Source organism: Mirounga angustirostris, unplaced genomic scaffold (genome assembly GCF_029215605.1).
Source record: "Mirounga angustirostris isolate CCGP_5_RB_7025 unplaced genomic scaffold, mMirAng1.0.hap1 SCAF_3, whole genome shotgun sequence".
NCBI classification, from domain to species: Eukaryota; Metazoa; Chordata; class Mammalia; order Carnivora; family Phocidae; genus Mirounga; species Mirounga angustirostris.
In genome coordinates, this window is record NW_026991711.1 from 187,167,518 (window position 1) to 187,187,312 (window position 19,795).

Below are 19,795 nucleotides of genomic sequence, written 5' to 3' on the forward strand. Positions count from 1 at the left end.
GAGGATGAAGTGCTGTAAATTGAGTAATTCCTCATTGCCCATTGCTGCCTTCGAGACTTGGCATTCTTGGGTCTGCTAAAGTCTGTCACCACCCTGCATTCCCGATTCCAAAATCGTGTTGTTAGCATTACTTGTGCTCCCTCTCTGTCCTTCAGAATTTATGCCTTTTTTAAAGAACTCCACGCACTGTAGCTTTACTGTGGTTTGCAGGGAACAAATTTAGATGCGTGTATTGGATCGATCATGAACCTGGAAAAACAGGAGCAGTGGTCATCACAAATGGCATTCCTCCCTTGTGCCAGCCACTGGCTAAGCGCGCTGTAGAATTCAGTCTTTCAGCTTAGAAGTCTCAGTAACTTGTCCTTGTCAGCTCTCATAAAAAAACCAGTTGGAGGGGCCCCCGGGTGGCTCAGTCATTAAGTGTCTGCCTTTGGCTCAGGCCATGATCCCAGGGTCCTGGGATCGAGCCCCACATCGGGCTCCCTGCTCCGCGGGAAGCCTGTTTCTCCCTCCCCGACTCCCCCTGCTTGTGTTCCCTCTCACTGTGTCTCTCTGTCAAATAAATAAAATCTTAAAAAAAAAAAAATCAGTTGGAAATTGAGATTTCCAGATGAAGTGTTGACTTCAGTCTGTTTCACCTCTAATAACTGCGCACAGAGGCAGAGAACCGCACACCCACAGAGGAGCCGCATGTTTGGCTCTGTTTCCTTTACCCTCATCGTTTCCCTCTCTGGATGCTTCTGCCCGCAGAGGAGCGTGCTCCAGCTGCTGCAGTCCAGGAGTGAGGTGGTTCGGCAGTACATGGCCCGGCTTGTCAATGCCTTCGCGTCCCTGGCAGAAGGTGAGTCGTCAGCTTTTCTTCAAAGAGAACGGCTAGGTCTTACGTAGTGCATTCTGTTCCTTTGAAAGGGGACATTCCTCTTCAAGTTCCTTAAAGGCGCCATATGTTTCCTCAGTATATTCCTGTTCAGTGCATCGAAGGTGTCTCGTGCAAGCTGGTTGCTGTCACATTGCTTAGTTTATGTCAGAGCAAATTTTGATGGTTTTAGAGTTTATAAGCCTTCTGGTTTTATTTTATAAGCTTTCTGGTTTTGTAACAGTACTATTTAGACTGTTTTCAAGTATATAACAGGTAATGCATTTTCTGTAATTTTCTGCTTAAGGCAAAATAAAGTTAGTGAAATAATCAGAGCTGATCCCAATAGGCACTGCATCATTTCCTTCAAGAGACTACAAACTCTTGGGGGCGCCTGGTGGGCTCAGTCGGTGGAGCGTGTGACTCTTGACCTCTCAGGGTTGTGGGTTCAAGCCCCACATTGGGTGTAGAATTTACTTAAAAATAAAATCTTAAAAAAAAAAAAAAAGCGGATAACCTCTTATACCAAGAGGATTTGAAAATTCCAAAGGTAATACACACCAAAGCTGAATTCAGAATGACTTTACAAAGTATCATTATCTTCTATAAGTTCTGCTTTGTTTCAGCTTTTTAAATGTGAATAAAGGGAGTTTTCAAATTATGAATATATGATACTCCAAAAGTTGGTTCACTCAATTATTTGCTTGTTCTTCCAACCATTTAGCAGACCTTTATTATGAACGAAGGTACATGCATTAACATCATCTGTATCAAGACTCAAGTCCACAATGGGCTAGTGATAACTCAAGGCTTATTGTAGGGTCCCGGGTATGGTTCCCAACTCCTTCTGCAGGCCACGGGTACATCTAGAAGGAGCAAGGCGTGTGGCCAGAAAGCATTACTATTTGACAGCCTCTATTATAAAGACTAAGGAGCCCATAACATATAGATTCCTCACCTTCTTTCTCCCTGTAGATCTGGCAGTGTTCCCCACAAAAACATAGTGATGAATTATGTTTAAAGATTATTTATTTATTTATTTATTTATTTGAGAGAGAGAGAAGGAGAAGCAGACTCTCCAATGAGTGTGGAGCCCAACACGGGGCTTGATCTCACAATTCTGAGATCACGACCTGAGCTGAAATCAAGAGTTAGAGGCTTAACCGACTGAGCCACCCAGATGCCCCATGATGAATTATGTTTCGATTATAAGAAGAGTAGTTTTCTCGTCATTAAATAGTTGATTGGATAAAACCAACTTTGCAGAAGAAATAGGTTCTAAGTTTTTTTTAGAACCTAAAATTAGCTAAACTCTACATGTATTACATGCAAAGTGTTCATAGAAAGTGATTTTGGGGCATTAACTTAACACAAGATAAATTCTCTCACCCGTGCATCTCTGGTTATATTATTAGGTCGCCTCTACCTGGCCCAGAGCACAAAGGTGCTGCACATGCTGGAGGAAAGGCTGAAGGAGGAGGATGAGGACATCGTCACCCGCGAGAACGTTCTCGGGGCCTTGCAGAAGTTCAGCCTCAGGTGCTGACCGTGCAGTAGGTCTTCGTGGCTCCTGTGAAATCAAATAGGGCTTACGTGAGCCACTGTTTAGTCCCAGTGGCAGCCCAAGAGGCAGATGATATTTTCAGTTAACATTTAGGAGAGGTTGGGTGACTTTCCAAGATGGAGCTAGAAAGCTTATCTCGAATCCTCAAAACCTTCTGCTCAAGCTGCTGCAGAGGGAGGAAGTGCTGTTGTGGTCTCCTCGTGACCGGTAGCTGGTGCTGGCCAGGGGCTGGATTGTGTTCCAGGCCGCATGCCCACGAACAAAACCTGATAGGGCTCAGCCTGCACGTTGCTCACAGCCCGTTATGGGAGGTGCACGTAAACGCACAGTCACGTCAGTGTGCTCGGTAGTTCCGTGGAAGGCAGGTTTGGGGCCTCCCGCTTCCTTGTGCGTGCGTCCCAGCAGCCCACCCTGTAGTCCCCACCTGGACCCTGTCAGGACTTGCATGCTCTATCCACCTAGAGCTTGCTTTTCTTCATGAACAGCTTTATCGAAGTGTACTCTCATAGCACAGAATTCATCCCTTTTAAATGTACCATTCACTCATTTTTAGTGTACTTACAGAGTTGTACAACTATCACCACAAGCTAATTTTAGAACATTTCCATCACCACACAAAGAAACCTCAGGCCCATTTCCAGTCCTTATTCCGACCCCCAGCCCTAGGTAACCACTGATTTGTTTTTTGTAGTGTTACCCATAATGGACATTTTTAGGTAAGTGGAATCATATAATACTTGTTCTGTTTGACTGGCTTCTTTCACTTAGCATAGCGTTTCTGAAGTTCATCCATATGGTAGCCTGTGTGAGTACTTTCTCCTTTTGTAATGCTGAAGAACACGCCATTTCATGGACAGACCACATTTGGTTTATCTGTTCATCAGTTGATGGACATCTGGATTTTATCTACTCTTTGTGTCTAATCGTGTTCTGAACATTTGCCTACAAGTCTCTGTGTGGATGCATCCTTTCCCTTCCCCTGAGTCAGTCAGTGTCTAGGAGTGGAGTCACTGAGTCATAGAATTCTTCCAGCATGTGGATTCCCTCAGGAGCACCTCACTTTCTCTTTGCCTTAGGAAGAATTCTAGTACCTTGAGTCCTCAGCTTTTTCTGATCGTTAGTCCTCTTCTGGACATACTTTCTTCCTGTCAGACGTGGTTGACATGTGATTGACTCTCGCTAGTATCCTAAGGCCTGCAAAGTGACTTATTCTAAGTGTGCACATTTAGAGAGGGAAAAGCAGTAGGTGTTCAGTTCCTACTGTTTGCCAGGTCCCTGCCAATGAAAAGTTCTTGTTCAAACTATGTGTGAATTGAAAAGAACTGTAAGTGGTAAACTCCAGCAGTAAAGCTCTTGTTTCCTCAGATCATATGAACACTTGGTTTTTGTTTAGAAAGATAATTTAGCTTGATGTTGACCGTATTTGGAAAATTTTTGGAAATTTAATAACTATAGCAACAAAGATAAGATATAATGAAGAAATACTTCCTCCTGGTAATATAGATATTTATTGCCAGTTTTTTCTTGTGCTTCAAACAGTAATAAGCTGTTCTGTTCTAGAAATATGCTTGATGTCTTTGCAATGTTCTAGGGTCTGTACAATGAAGGTAGAGAGTAGTTAGGATTACCAAGAGTGTTGCCTTCATTGTATTCCAGTAAATTTCACTGGTGAGGTGAGTGTGGTGTTTAAGAATAGCACAGACAGGCGCCTGGCTGGCTCCGTGAGTGGAGCATGTGACTCTTGATCTCAGGTTGTGAGATCCAGCACCACGTTGGGTGTAGGGATTACTTAAAAAAATAAAATCTTAAAAAAAAAAGAATAGCCCAAACAGATAGTGCCCTGGGTGCGAGTTTTACCATAGCCTGTTCATTAGGAGATGTACAGTGGTGTTTCTTCCATGGTGTTTTGATTTTCAAAGAATTCACATGACTTCTCATGGTGATACCATCATGCTTAATCTCATCAATTCTTTGGTGGGGGGACGAGCAAAGGGAGAGGGAGAGAGTCTTAGGTAGGCTCCACGCCCAGTGCAGAGCGGGACGTGGGGCTCGATCTCACAACCCTGAGATCATGACCTAAGCTGAAATCAAGAGTCGGACGCTGAACCGACTGAGCCATCCAGGCACCCTGAATCTCATCAGTTCTTGAGGTTGGCAGGAAGACATTCCCACCATAACACATTTGGATGAGATGTTGGATTTTATAAGATCTTACACCTAGACTTTGGGCAGAAAATAATTCTGTATAAATTGTATTGCTCACATCATTAAACTACCCTTACGTTACAGAGACCTGAATCAAAATGGGATTGAGCTGATTTTTGGCTTTTCTTTGTTTTTACACAGCTCAAAGTGCCTAGCTGGACTAGAGTTTACTAAAAATCTGTTTGTCAATGAACTATTTCTGTGGCTGTCTGCTGGGTGAAGTAGACCAAAAGCTTTCAGTAAATATTTATTAAATATTTGAAGTAGTACTCTGCTCATTTTAAATAGAAAAAGAAATTTTCAAAGTAGAAGGTGTCCTGACTGCCTTGTCTCTCTCTAAATCCTTAGGGATACCTGCAAAAGGTAAAGAATTTGTTGTTTCAGTTGTGTGTGGGTCTAACAAAATGTTCTTCAGAGTCTGTATCTTCCACAGTTTGTCTTGTCTCTTTTTTTTCTTAAGATTTATTTATTTATTTGAGAGAAAGAGAGCAGGGGGGAGGGGCAAAGGGAGAGAGAATCCTCAAGCAGACTCCCGCTGAGTACAGAGCCCAGCAGGGGGCTCGATCCCATGACCCTGAGATCATGACCTGAGCTGAAACCAAGAGTCGGACGCTCAACCGGCTGAGTCACCCAGGCGCCCCATCAGTTTGTCTTTTCCAGTCGGTATGCACATCACCACGCACTCTTACAGGGAAAGTTTCTTGCGAGCTTTAGTTGACCTGTAGGCTTTTGCATCCTAGGCGCCCGCTGCAGACAGCAATGATTCGAGATGGCCTCATCTTCTGGCTGATTGATATTCTGAAGGACCCCGATTGCCTGTCGGACTATACACTGGAGTACTCGGTGGCTTTGCTCATGAACCTCTGCCTCAGGAGTGCAGGTCTCACAGCCCCCTGTCCCTGGGCCCTCTGGCTTTGGTGCGGGGGAGGGGAAGAGAGCCTAACCCTCAAACCTGGATGACCACCCAGCCTGATGTGGTTTGCCTTTAGTCTCCCTCATAGAAAACTGAAACAGCAGTAGAGTATAAAACATTTCCAACTAGTTATGCAGCTGTTGAATCCCTGAAGCCTGATACCATTCTGGCCTTGGAAAAGAACATTTTATAGGTATGCAGTGCCTGAATTAAGAGGAAATTAAGTAGTTTACATTTTTCTTCATCTTCATTGCATTATTCAAAGGTAGGAGGTGAAGAATTATGATCCATTCTATCCAAAGACAGAGAAATATGTTTCCAAGATTCTACAGGGCTAAGTTGGGGGCAGAGCAAGGATGTCAGACCGTGTCCCTGCTCCTAACCATGGCCGTCGCTCCCCCTTCACTCCCCCGACATGGGATTCTCCCGTGCACATCTCGGGACATTTGATCCATAAAAGTAGTGATTGCAGCTTTTCTAGAGGTTCCATCCCATTTAAGTGATCTGTTACCTGGGATGGAAGAAGCTTCTTTAGAAGAAGTGTTAAGTCCAGCCTGTGGCTGACCCCGGTCTGAGCAGCCCCAGTTTTGGAAGAAGAAGGTTACATGGTTAAATAACTCAGCGGTATTTATGAGAAGCTTCGTTGCCTTTGGATGCTTTGTAATCTGAACCACTCATGTGTTGTTGACTGAGTAAATGTGATTTCAATCTTCTTAAGCTTAAACAATAGCATATGCAAGTATCCTAGCTTTGAAACATTTACCAGATTCTAAGCAGCTTTTCTTAGTATCACCAATTTATTTGCAGCGATTGTTACGATGTTTGGATTGGCTAAGACACCTGTATGATTTTTATGATGGTGGTGTGAGCACCTGGGAGGCAGAGCACAGCTCTGTAATAGATTGTGTTCCCACTGACGGTCACGAATAGCTCTGTGCCCTCTGCGCCACCATTTACTGAGCACTCGGAATGCACAGCCTGTTCTGAGTTACTTCCTTCTGCATCACCCTTTGCAACAGATGTTAATAATCCCTAAGGAATGCCAGGAGGAAGAAACTGGGGCCCAGATTGGCTAAGTGACTCACCTGGGGCCACACAGTTCATAAGCAGAGGAGCCAAGATTTGTGTTCAAGTCTGCCTGACTTGAAACTGTGATTGGACGTTTAGACATGTCGTGTTTTGTCTCCTTGTTTTTTCTAAAGGGAAGAACATGTGTGCCAAGGTGGCGGGTCCGGTGCTAAAAGTTCTGTCGGATCTGCTCGGCCATGAGAACCACGAGGTACTGGGCTGGCGCTGCCAGCCTGGGGGTTGGGGGAGGCTGGCCACGCTAGTCAGTGCACCCCCTCCTCCACATTCTGGAACTGGGAAGCGGGAGGTTGATCCCAGCTCCTCATTTCCTATCGCTCCGCCGTCACGGGTCTGTGTCAGCTCCCTCCCAGGCCTCACTCTCCTCCTTGTCACCTACCCTGCTTCGTGCTTCCCCCACGTCGGCTCTCCCCGTGGTGCGGCGTGGCCTGAAAGTTTAGTTAACGCTGTTCCTGCATGTGTAACTGTGTCAGTGGTATTGCGCTCTAGATCGCCTTCTTTTCTTACTTTTTCACTGTTTTTAGACTTTTCTGTGTTGCTTTGTGTACCTCTCATTCCTTAATCTCGCCACTGCAAAACAGCCCCTGTTTGCGGCGCCCCCATCCAGTCCCCCAGGCTTGTCCACCTCCGCTGCCTCCAGCCCTGAGCCGCCACGCCGGTCCTCAGTGACATCGTCATACTGGCCCCCAGGGGCCCCCGGGGTGCAGACACACGCGTCGCTGCTGGCTCGCCCTGGGGGTCCGTCTCAGGTCGGAGTCCCGCCACGTTGTCCTGCAGAGTGGCTCTACCAGCCTCTGCTCTCCCCCGTGTCCTCCCCAACACGGTGGGGTTTTCTGTTGGCCAGCCTGTTGGCCATAAGCCCTTTTAAAATGAAGTAGAGGTCTTGATAAACTAATTGATAAACTAGTAGCTTTTATCAGATTCTCAAGAGATCCCTAACTCCTAAATCTTAACATGGTATGAGTGTCCTCTCACTGGCTTTCTGCAGATGCCTGTGCAGAAACCGTGGCATCACTTGGCACCTGAAGCCAAAGCCTCAACAGAAACCTGACCTCTTTAGCCAGATCAGGTGCACGGGTGTCTTAGCAGGACAGGACTGAGTACCACTGGGTCAGAGTGAGGCACTTAGCTGCAGACAGCTCTCCTTCTCTTCATTTGTCTCGCATCTTCCATCCCCCTGGCCCCCCCAGCTGAGTGACCCGGGCCGCTTCAGCAAGTGAAGGGTTGGTGGTTGTTACAGTGTATGCCATGCTTTTTATATTTTAAAATCAAGAGCTCTTGACTGCTTCTAGACTCTGTTCTCCATTTTATTCAACGAAGGCAGTTGAAGCCTACGGGAAATATATTCAGTCTCTAATAGTAAATGTTGGTTTCAAGTGTTGGAACCAGTATGTTACCTCTGAGGACAGAATAGACCGGAGGATTGTTACAAATATATTTGCTTTGAAGATGAGCTGGAAAATCTACCTGTACACATGTTAGAGCCTAGAAATGTGTTCGCTACACAAATCAATGCTACGTACATGTGTCCTGTGTGAGATAGTCGTGATTTTGAAAATGAAACCCGAGAGCCATAAAGAAAAAGATGCACAGATTTGACTCTGTGAACATTAAATTTTTTTATATGGAAAAAGAGGCCACAGTAAGAGTCAATGGACAAATGATACCCTGAGGAAAAGTTTGTATCACATAGGACCAAAGTTTAATATCCCTTATATATGAAGATCTCCTGTAAATTGATAATTAAAAGACATAAGAAAAGGATAAAGTGCACACATGGGCAGTTTACAGAAGAGTAAATCTCGATGACCCATAGATAAAGACAAGATGTTTAGTTTTGCCGATAGTCAGGAAAATGAAACTAAAAACAACCATAAGATGCCTTTTTTCTCTTTACCCATTAGACTGGCAAAAACTAAGGGATAATAAAGTCCAGTGCTGGAAAAGAATGGTGGGAATGGGCCCTCCTCCATTGCTGTGGAGGGTGTAGCACAAAATCTACTCAAAAGGGAGCTCTCATTTATCAAGCACCTGCCATGTACTGTGTCCTGTGCAGCTTGAGGTTGGGGCTACCTGTGTAAGTAAAACATGGGTCCAGTCCTTGAAGAGCTCACAATGGGGGAGACAGAAGTATAAATATAAAAATAGACTGAATCCAGTAGAGCAGTGGAGGGATATACAGGAAGCAGAGCAGAGTGTGTGGTGTGGTGGGGGGCCCTGTAAGTAGGGTGAGACCGATCTGTACAGTGTAAACCCCATGGTGGCAGGAAGGGAGGGGCAGGGGGACATGATATGGAGGCCAAACCTTGAAGGGGCCTGTGTGCTGTACTAAGAAGTTAGAACTTTCCAGGTAGGCTCTAGGGAAGGTTTCCGAGGTAGGAAGCGGGATGATTTGGCCCATGTTGTAGAATTTTGGCAATGATGTGATTGTTGGACTATAGTGTGAACATCAAAGGCAGAGAGAGATTCTTTTGGAGATTGAGTGTCACCTAGGTCACGGACGATGTCTGAGCAAGGTCAGTGGCAGTGTGTGTGGGAAAGAAGGGTTCCTATCAAAGGAGCCTGGAGACTGAACTCTGGAGAGAAGCGAGAACAATCGATGATGACTCCAGCGGTTCTAGAAGCCTGCGTGATCAGCATGACGTTAGTTAAGCAGTGAAACACAGCAGGAGTGAGCTTTGGGAGCCAATAATGAACTTGGCTTTGAACTCTTAGTTGTCGCTGTCACTGGGACATGCAAATGGAGAGATCGGTCATTTGGAAACAGGCATCCTGGAGCTCAGGAAGATGGTAACGCTCACTCTCCTCATTAGCCAGATTATTCTTGAGTGGGGTGTTTGATCACGGAGTTGTACAGTGTTTGAGAACTTGCAAATGACCGTTTTTTCTCCCCTTAAAGATACAGCCGTATGTGAATGGAGCTCTGTACAGCATCCTTTCTATTCCATCCATTCGTGAGGAAGCAAGAGCAATGGTAAGAAAATGGGCTGGAGCAGTTCGTAAGCTTCAGTCAGTGGCGCGGTTCGGAAGCTGTTAGAGCAGGGAGCTCCTAGACCGTGTTGGGCTCCGTGGCTTACACACAGTTTGCGAACTCCCTGAAATTATATGCCAGATACACATGTGCAGTTTTCTGGGGAGAGAGTCTGTAGCTTTTATCAGATTCTCAAGGGATCCCTAACTCCTAAATCTTAAGAACTACAGTGTTAGAGGGGCTCCTGGGTAGCTCAGTCAGTTAAGCAACTGCCTTCAGCTCATGTCACGATCCTGGAGTCCCGGGATTGAGTCCTGCATCGGGCTCCCTGCTCTGACCCTTCCTCCTCTCGTGCTCTTTCTCTCTCTCAAAAAAAAAAAAAAAAAAAAAAAATTTTTTTTTTTTTTTTTTAAAGGAAGAACTACAGTGTTAGAGGGGCACCGGGATGGCTCAGTCGGTTGAGTGTCTGACTCTTGATCAGCTCAGGTCCTGATCTCAGGGTCGTGAGCCCACATTGGGCTCCCTGCACTGGGTGTGGAACCTGCTTAAGATTCTCTCTGTCCCTCTGCCCCTGCCTTGCTCATGCTCAATTTCTCTCTCTCTCTCTAACAAAAACTACAGTGTTAGAAAGTTCCCAGCAGGCTTATTTTTGGAAAGTTACATTTTTATAGACATTTTTAATGGTTCATTTTAATTTGGGGCTTTGGGTAAGCCTATGCATTTCATAGTAGGAGAGCAGGAAAATGGTAAAATGGAGAAAGTCCCGACTGAAATGCACCCCCAGGATTCCTGGAGGGCCTGGGGCAGCAGTGAGAACTGGCGCAGGCCATGGGGCGCCTGGGTGGCTCAGTTGTTAAGCGTCTGCCTTCGGCTCAGGTCATGATCCCGGGGTCCTGGGATCTAGCACCGCATCGGGCTCCGTCCTCCACGGGAAGCCTGCTTCTCCCTCTCCCACTCCCCCTGCTTGTGTTCCCTCTCTCACTGTGTCTCTCTCTATCAAATAAATAAAAAATCTTAAAAAAAAAAAAAAAAAAAGAACTGGTGCAGGCCAGACACTCTTAACCTACGGGCACTCCGACAGCAACCAGTGGGGCCAGAAGTCCAGCTAACGATGATGAAACTGTCAGGTAGCTACTTTGGTTGGTAAATAGTGAATTCAGTATTTAGTGTGTTTACATTAGTGTTTATATTGGAAGTATAAAACAAGCTTCAGGCGATTAGCATCTTTTAAAGTGACAAGTGTTTCTAGATCTAATCAGCAAAAGCACTGGAGTTTTGCCCTTTTCCCTGTAATGTGAAACCAGCTTAACAGTGGGCATATTAAATGCTATGATGAAGAGATTAAATATATTTCCACAGTCAAAACACAGGCCAAATTCAGTTTGAGACCAACGAAACATGTTCTTCCACTTGATTTTGCTTCCTTAAAAGAATTGCTAAAGCTCCTAATTAGTCATCTAAAATTACATCAACAGTTATGCCAGAGATAAAAAATTAAGAACCATTCTGTGTGGTCACAGTATAGTAATGCAACTTAACTGCCTATTGTTTTAAAAAAAAATAAAATCTATCTCAATACGGAACAGGGAAAATAAACTTGATTAAATTCTGCCTTATGGTCATTCCGGTGACAGGAATTGTCAACCAAGGCCAAAACAAGGAAGCAGACATGTAGGCTGAAGAAAAAGAAAGAACAGAGATGATATGGATCAAGTAGCATGAAAAGCAGCATGGAGGAAGGACATCCAGGGTGAGGGGTGGAGAAGACAGGAGGGAACGGCGGTAAAGGGACAGGGACCAGGTGGGGAGGAGAGACTTGAAATTGTAGGGTGTGAGGGTGTGACTCTTAGAGATCATCCAGGCCACAGAGAAAAAATGTTGAGGAAAGGGACAGTGCCTCAGACCTGGGGGACGATACCCAGAGGTCTCACACTTATGTAACTGGAGTCCCAGGAGAGGAGAATATGATATTATAAGAACTCTGTTTTTGCAACTATTTGTGTGCTGGTGGAAAATGACGAAGAATACCTAAAAATTATATCAGTACCAAATGCTATTATGGCAGTCTCAAAATAATACCCACCAAAGTGGAGAAAATGGTGAAAGAGTACACTGAGCCCCATTTGAACTTGGAAGAGACTGCCAAGGTCTGGGGCGGGAGAGCAGTTCAGATCAATAGGGATGCCCTCATGCCTACTCCAAAGCCTCCTGCATCCAGGGCTGAAGCAGTTGTCAGCCACGAAGCTCTTCTGTGGGATTTAAACCCCAGCCAAACATTCCGCCCTGAGCTGGAGCAGACTGCTGCCCTCTTGGCACCCTCTTCCTTGATCCAAGGACTATCCAGAGTTGTTCTTCCCTTCCAGACCACTCCTTCACGTTCTCCTCTGTGTGCTTACCTATCTCTGCCTACCAGTTAAATGTTACTGTTCTCAAAGATGCTGTCCTAAGCCTCTCACTCTTCTGTCACCTGCAACCTTGTTTATTCCCTTGGCCTCAGCCAGCAGATCTCTCTTCTGAGCCACAAAACCCTTCCAAACAGCAAGCACAATCTTAACCATTTATTGAGCATCTATTGTGTGCCAGCGGTTGGACTAGATGCTATTTTTTTACATATGATTTATGAACAGTGAAATGCATAGGCCTTATATACGTAGTTCCGCGCATTTGACAAACATACATCTATATAACCAATACCCAGTTTACATTCTTCATCTTCTAAAAATTTCATGTTAACTAGAGTTGCCATCTTTATTTTATAGTTGAGGACATAGGCTGAGAGGAACTAAGCAATTTGACCAAGGTCACACAGTTAATTCATGAGGGAGCTCAGATACAATCCAGTCTTAACCTTCTAGAAGGTAATGCTCTGCTCTAGGTGATGGGAATTCACCGTGTTCAAAACTGCACACTTGGCACTTCTTTGATTCAGTTAGAGCTATTGATTCCAAACAGGCCTGCCTTTAAAGAGGGAAATGTTGGCTCATTTCACTGAGAAGTCCAGGCATAAACTCCAGGCAGAGCTTGATCAGAGTTCACTGTTAGTAGATCCATTTCTCTCTGCTTCCTCTGTTTTGGGTTCATGATGAGAAACACTTTCCCCTTGCAGTGGCAAGAAGCCTCCCCAGCTCCAGCCACAAATCCTCATTCGCATCCCTCAAGGAAAGAGGAGGGAGGGGAGACAGACACCTGTGCTCGAGTCCGTGTCTTAACCTCTACGTTTCCCTACAATTCTGTTAGTCAATATTGAAAAGTCTGATGTCAGCGTTTTATGATAAAGTAAATAATGTACGGTGTGGTGACTTTGTAATTATTTTGATAGAAAAAGAATGATAGCTGTTTAAAAAGAGGTGCTGCTTGTTCATTTACTTCTCTACACGTACGGTTTTACTCTTCATTTTGTGCCTAAAATCCAGAAGGAAGAGTATAAAGAAATCGCAAGAAAGAAACCACCTCCCAAAACAACATACTGCCCAAACTAAAGGGAGTACTTACTTACCCAGTAAAATTTTACAGTTTTTTTTTTTCACTTATTATCAGAGTATAGTTGACATACAGTGTTATCTTAGTTTCAGGTGTACAATATAGTGATTCAACAATTCTCTATGTTACCCAGGGCTCATCAAGAGAAGTGCAGTCACCATCTGTCACCATACAACATTATTACAGCATTATTGACTATATTCCTGATGCTGTACTTTTTTTTTTTTTTTAATCTCCATGACTCCTTACTTATTCTCTAACTGGAAGTTTGTACCTCCTAATCCCCTTCACCTACTTCACCCCTCCCTCCACCCACCTCCTTCTGGCAACCCCCAGTTCTCTGTACAATAGGTTTTCTTGTTGGCTAAATGTTTTATAATTTGGTCGGATAGTCAACCAAGAGGAAAATAATTCCACTGTGAATTGTAAAAAGAACAAAAATAATGCTTAGTACTAGCAGAGGAATTTTTATTGTGTATATCCCTCCCCTCCAAATAAAGGGGTTTTTTTTGATTAGGTGAAACTATTCCATTGAAAACTAGTTTCACCCCATTAAAAAAAAAAAAAAAAAAAAAAAAAAGCCCTGAAATATTAACTCTTACTCTCTCCAATGCCCCTAGGGAATGGAGGACATCCTTCGCTGCTTCATCAAAGAAGGCAATGCTGAAATGGTCCGCCAGATCGAATTCATCATAAGGCAGCTTAATTCAGGTCCGTTCAATGCAAGAATCTGTGATCTTTTGCATCTTTCACATGGGCTAGAAAAATGTGTGAGCTTTCTTAGAAGGCTTGTCGTGTCTTGGAATTCATTCAAGAGGCTTTAAGGGAGGTTGGGGAGACCCAAGCAAACCCACCAACAAAAGTTTGACCAGGTAGTCAAAGCCAATCTGTCCCAAGACCAGCATCTCTCATCACACTTCAGGCTTATAGTCAAAAAAAGAATTCAAAAGCTATCACAAACACCCTGCATGTAGGGTACATTCTCTTTATGCGGGCTTCCCCCTCCTAATTCTTCCCCCACCTCATAAGGCTTCCCTGGGGTCCCAGTAAGGAAAACAAATGCCAGTCTCCCCAGCACTGCTACAGAAAACATCATTCTGGGCGCCTGGGTGGCTCAGTTGGTTAAGTGACTGCCTTCAGCTCAGGTCATGATCCTGGAGTCCCTGGATCGAGTCCCGCATCGGGCTCCCTGCTCGGCAGGGAGCCTGCTTCTCCCTCTAACCCTCCCCCCTCTCATGTGCTTGCTCTCTCTCATTCTTTCTCTCTCAAATAAATAAATAAAATCTTAAAAAAAAAAAAAAAGAAAAGAAAACATCATTCTCCCGCATGCATTCATTCTTTCAAGAAAAATTTATATTGCCTACTGGCTCCACGGGAGGATATGATCCTCTTTCTCTCTGGCTTTCTCCATTACCGTGACAATCTACATCCCATAATAAGGAGGAAAGGAAGGTGCAGGAAGCCTTGGATGGAACCAGGATGGAGAGGAAACTCTAGCTCTTTCTGTGGACCCCTGACACCTTGCTCCTGACTCATACACCTGTCAGAGGCACCTGGCCCTGCCTACCTCCAGGGCCTAGTTTGTCATGTATGTCTTTCTACATGCCCTTCCCATCACAGAAAGTCCATGTGACAGATCCTGCCCCGCACATGAGCGAAGGTAAAAAATGAATCTCCTGATCGCTACTTCCAAGTCAGCAGCTTGAGCAAGGTAGCTGCCAGAAGCCATTCACTGGAAGAAGCCCATAGGTAGCTCTTTAGCTCATGGTTCACAGCCTGGGCTGCACGTGGCAGTCACCTGAGGAGATTTTTAAGTCCCCAAGGCAGCATCCCGTGCTGGTGAAATCAGAATCTCCGGGGGAACCCCAGGTGTGAATAGTGTTTAAAGCTCCTGGGTGATCCCCATGGGCAGCCAAGATGGCGTATCCCTGCCTCTGACGTGCACCCAAACGGAGAGGCAGAAAGAGGATGTTAGAGGCTCCTGATCAACAGGAAGCAGCTGGGAGAGCAGCCTGTGAGGTGTGAGACCTCAGCTGTCTTTAGGCTAGGGCCCATTTCCATGTGAACATCCTCCCCCGTGGTTCCTACAGAGCAAATATGATTCATCCCAAATTCAGGTGAGCAAGGAATAGAATTTGATTTTCTGCAACAGCTTCATTTCTTTTTTTTTTTAAGTTTTATTTAATTATTTGAGAGAGCTCGCATGTACACGAATAGAGGGAGGGGCAGAAGGAGAGGGAGAGAGAGAATCCTCAAGCAGACTCCCTGCTGGGCGCAGAGCCTGACACGGGGCCCGAGATCACGACCTGAGCCAAAATCAAGAGTCAGACATTTAACCGACTGAGCCACCCAGGTCCCCTGCAACAGCTTCATTTCTTTCTTTCTTTTTTTTTTTTTAGATTTTATTTGTTTATTTGAGAGCATGCGCGAGAGAGAGCACGAGCAGAGAGAAGGGGTGGAGGGAGGGTGAGAAGCAGACTGAGCCAGATCCTGGGATCATGACCTGAGCCAAAGGCAGACTTTTTTTTTTTTTTTTAAGATTTTATTTATTTATTTGACAGGGACACAGCGAGAGAGGGAACACAAGCAGGGGGAGTGGGGGAGGGAGAAGCAGGCTTCCCACCGAGCAGGGAGCCTGATGCGGGGCTCGATCCCAGGACCCTGGGATCATGACCTGAGCCAAAGGCAGACACTTAACGACTGAGCCACCCAGGCGCCCCTGCAACAGCTTCATTTCTGACTTCAAGCCCCAATTCTGCTGGGCAGGCATATTTACAAAATAACGCTAAATAAAACCTTAACTTCAGTCAGGGCTGAGCTTGCTCCCTAACCTTCTTTGGGTAGGCAACAGTTTAGAAAGAGAGGGAAGGCCAGGAACATTGGTCCCTTTCTGCTCCATGCTCATCAGCCATGCTGACACCTACGTCCCAGGCCAGGGGTCCTGTGCAGCCTCAAGGTCACATCTAGCCGCGAATCTTCTTCAAGCGTGACTCTGTGTTTCAGTCTATTGAGACATAGCCACCTCCATTTCTTTGTCAGTCTTCCCTCCTTCCTGGCTGCCAAGGCACAGGGGGAGGTCCGCCTTGCTCCCTGGCCGAAACCATCTCTTTCTCTTACGTAAATCTGGCCCTCAAGCCAGCGTGCTGACAAATGTGAAGAGGGAGGGTCAGTTGACATTTCCATGAGAGATGTGCTTTGCCAAGAAGTTATCGCGGGCAGAGCTCACACTTTATGTCCAGAAAAGGCCTGAGATACACTTGCCTTTCTCGGTAAGTTCCAGTTTAAAGAAAGAATGTCAAGCACTTAAGTTATTCTGTATCCATGGGACAGTGGCAGGTCCCCAGAGACTATTACCTAGGAGTCTGCTACTTTGAACCAAAATTAGAAAGTCACTGAACATTTGGATGGAGGACCAGACATACACAAATACTTTAGGATATGTGTCATGAGCATGGAGTCAGGATGGATGAATGTACCAGCATGGTGATGAAAGCCAGAGAGGGCAGAGCTGGAGTTCCCACCCAGTCCAGGCCTCGTCCTCAAGTGGACAGTAACGGGAAAGTATGAATTAGTAGCAGTTTTCTAGTTTAAGATACGTGAAATGGCATTGCCACAATCCTTATTTTTTTACTTTCTTGTTTCACTTTAGTATATATTTAAGACATGTAAATGGGTTTTCATACATTCAAGCCCATCTCCATTCTCTAGCACCACTTATCTTAGAAAGTTTTAAGGTTTCCAAATACAAAAATTCTAGCTATTTTAGGAACCTCTCCCCACAGGCAGGGAAGGACTGCTCTGGGGAAGCTCACGGGAAAGCTGGTGACCTGGCAAGCAGAGGTGACCGCCAACAGCAACAGCAGGGAGGTTCGTCCGTCATACCAGCCCTCAGCGAGGGGGACTGCAGAGAGGACAGGAGCAGGACAGAGCCAGCCTCACCGGCTGGGCCCTCAGGAAAGCAAGGAGACCGGCAGCTCCAGCACCACACGCTGGTAGTTACCGGAGTGAGGGCAGCGGGTTATGCCAGGGCCCAGCGAACAGAACAGCGTGGGAAACCGGGCTGATGCCCCCGTGATGCCCCAGAGGAAGAGCTGAGGTTTATAAGGTACTTTAGTTCTCAGGACTGGATTGTTCTGGGAAGAAGAGGCCTCTGAGCCAAGAGGCTCAGGGGAGTGAGTATGGCTGGACCAGCCGTGACCTCACAAAATGTCAAAGATTTCTTTTTTAAAAAGTGGCAGAGGGCATTTCCGTTATTTGAAAAAGAAATGTTTACAGTTGATGAATATAGCAGCGACTCCATTTTGAAAGCCACTTGCTTGATGGGCATTTACTGCAGGTGGAACGGAGTCATGCTCCTCGTGCGCTGGGAGGGAGTAGAAGTTAGGTAATGCAGCATCAGCTCAGATGCAGAATGACATAATTTCCCCCTGTCTGGAAAGTAGTTTTCTTGACAATGGTGGGGCCATGATGGGCATGGAGGCGTGCAAGCCCCTCTGAGGTGAGGACAGAAGTCCGTGTCCTGCTGTCCTTGGTCCAGCCAAGTCTGTGGAGTCCTTCCCTTCGAAATGAGGCTCATGTCGAGGACGATGGGTGTCCTGGGGTTTCTACATATTCCCTTCTGTGAAATGGTTTGGGGGTTAAGTTTGGGTCAGTCTGCCACCTTTCTACATGTGCTGAGCAGTCTCTTCAAGAATTGCCTTTCGGGCGCCTGGGTGGCTCAGTTGGTTAAGCGACTGCCTTCGGCTCAGGTCATGATCCTGGAGTCTCGGGATTGAGTCCTGCATCAGGCTCTCTGCTCGGCAGGGAGTCTGCTTCTCCCTCTGACCCTCCTCCCTCTCATGCTCTCTGTCTCTCATTCTCTCTGTCTCAAATAAATAAATAAAATCTTTAAAAAAAAAAAAAAAAGAATTGCCTTTCAAGGGGCACCTGGGTGGCTCAGTTGTTAAGCATCTGCCTTCAGCTCAGGTCATGATCCCAGGGTCCTGGGATCGAGCCCCACATCGGGCTCTCTGCTCGGCGGGAAGCCTGCTTCTCCCTCTCCCACTCCCCCTGCTTGTGTTCCCTCTCTCGCAGTGTCTCTCTCTGCCAAATAAGTAAATAAAATCTTAAAAAAAAAAAAGAATTGCCTTTCAGTCTTTCTTTCCTCCTACTTCCTATTTGACTTCCTATCCTCTTCTCTCAGGCTTTCGTTACTTCTTCTGTTTAAGAAATGAGTGATCATAAGGAAGATACATAAGGAATAAAGGGATGAGTAAGCCCTGTGCTTTGTTCCCCAGGCACTCACAATTCCCAGATAGTGCGTAGCCATTCATACATTAGGAAGCACTGGTCAACCAAAAGTGGCAAGCACTATCAGAGTACTGTCTACTACAGTGCTGTCTAGTACTACCGTCTACCGCAGTGCTGTCTAGTACTACTGTCTACTACAGTACTAATACTGCTGTCTACCGCAGTACTGTCTAGTACTAGTATCTGCTACCGTGCCGTCTAGTACTATACTATAGTACTGTCTAGTACTACTATCTACTATCGTGCTGTCTAGTACTACTACTACAGTACCATCTAGTACTATACTATAGTACTGTCTAGTACTACTGTCTGCTGCAGTACTAATACTGCTGTCTACCGCAGTACTGTCTAGTACTACTATCTACTCCCGTGCCGTCCAGTACTATACTACAGTACTGTCTAGTACTACTGTCTACTACAGTACCATCTAGTACTATACTATAGTACTGTCTGGTACTACTATCTACCACAGTACTGTCTATTTCTACTATCTATTACCGTGTTGTCTAGTACTATACTATAGTACTATAGTACTATGCTAGTACAGTGCTGTCTAGAGAAAATGCTGAGTGTGTTCAGCAGAGCAAGAGAGATGACTACTCAGTGAGGGATCAGGGAAGTCTTCGTGGAGGAGAAAGTAACCGAACGTCTGTAATACCTGCTGTGTACCTGACCCTGGGCCAGGTGGTGTAGTTCTGGCGTGTTATAAAATCCCCCCACTCACCCTAGGAAGTAGGTGGTCTGATACCCGTTTCACTGATGAAGAAACAGAGGCTCATTCTCTGATTCCAGTGTGCTGTTAGCCCCTTTATAAACTCCTTTACAATCTAGCAATGAACCACGAGAGCCTTCGGGAACCCTGCTGCCATGGCCACTACTCCAGCCTCTGTGGAAAAATCATGGGATTTAGAAATAGACTCGAGTCGAATGTGGGAATGTGACCATAAACAAGTCCCTTATCCTCTCTATGCCTGTGTTTGCTCTTTGCTATAGAATGGGAATGAGAGTCAACAAAAATCTTTGTAAGGAGTAAACAACACGTGCGACAGTGCCCAGCACGGTGCCTAGTGATGCTCGTTCACTTCCTTTCCTCTAAATTCCTCTCAAATTATATGCTGGCTTTCAACTTTTCTCCTGCCACTACCAGTGCGTTCTGGTACAAACGGGGAGAGAGATTTAGGTTGTGTAGGATGATCTGAGTCTGTGGCTGCGTGGGCGCCAGAAACCCGATTGTTCTGGTGCCACCTCATTCTTGTCTCTGCAGCAGCTGAAGGGTTCTGTTGGCCAGGGCTCCCCACCGTGTTCACAGTCACTCATTCGTTTACTTTTTCTTTATTTAGAAGAGCTGCTGGATGGTGTTCTTGAATCTGACGATGATGAAGATGAAGATGATGAAGTAAGTTGGAGGCTCTTGACACCACATAAAAAACT

General features: G+C 45.6%; 1 protein-coding gene across 9 annotated transcripts in view; it reads left to right on the forward strand.

Annotated features, from left to right (window-relative positions):
- ARMC9 (armadillo repeat containing 9) overlaps positions 1-19,795 on the forward strand; it is a 150,167-nt gene that overhangs the window by 57,526 nt on the left and 72,846 nt on the right. For all 9 annotated transcript variants that reach the window (XR_010410338.1, XR_010410336.1, XR_010410337.1 and 6 more), the window contains 7 exons: positions 751-841; positions 2,272-2,395; positions 5,366-5,505; positions 6,741-6,817; positions 9,524-9,598; positions 13,696-13,786; positions 19,705-19,760. Coding sequence is in view for 6 of the 9 variants with exons in the window: in XM_064587229.1 (XP_064443299.1) it covers positions 751-841; positions 2,272-2,395; positions 5,366-5,505; positions 6,741-6,817; positions 9,524-9,598; positions 13,696-13,786; positions 19,705-19,760 (654 nt within the window). In the remaining 3 variants the exon portion in view is untranslated. The remainder of the gene's footprint in view (positions 1-750; positions 842-2,271; positions 2,396-5,365; positions 5,506-6,740; positions 6,818-9,523; positions 9,599-13,695; positions 13,787-19,704; positions 19,761-19,795) is intronic.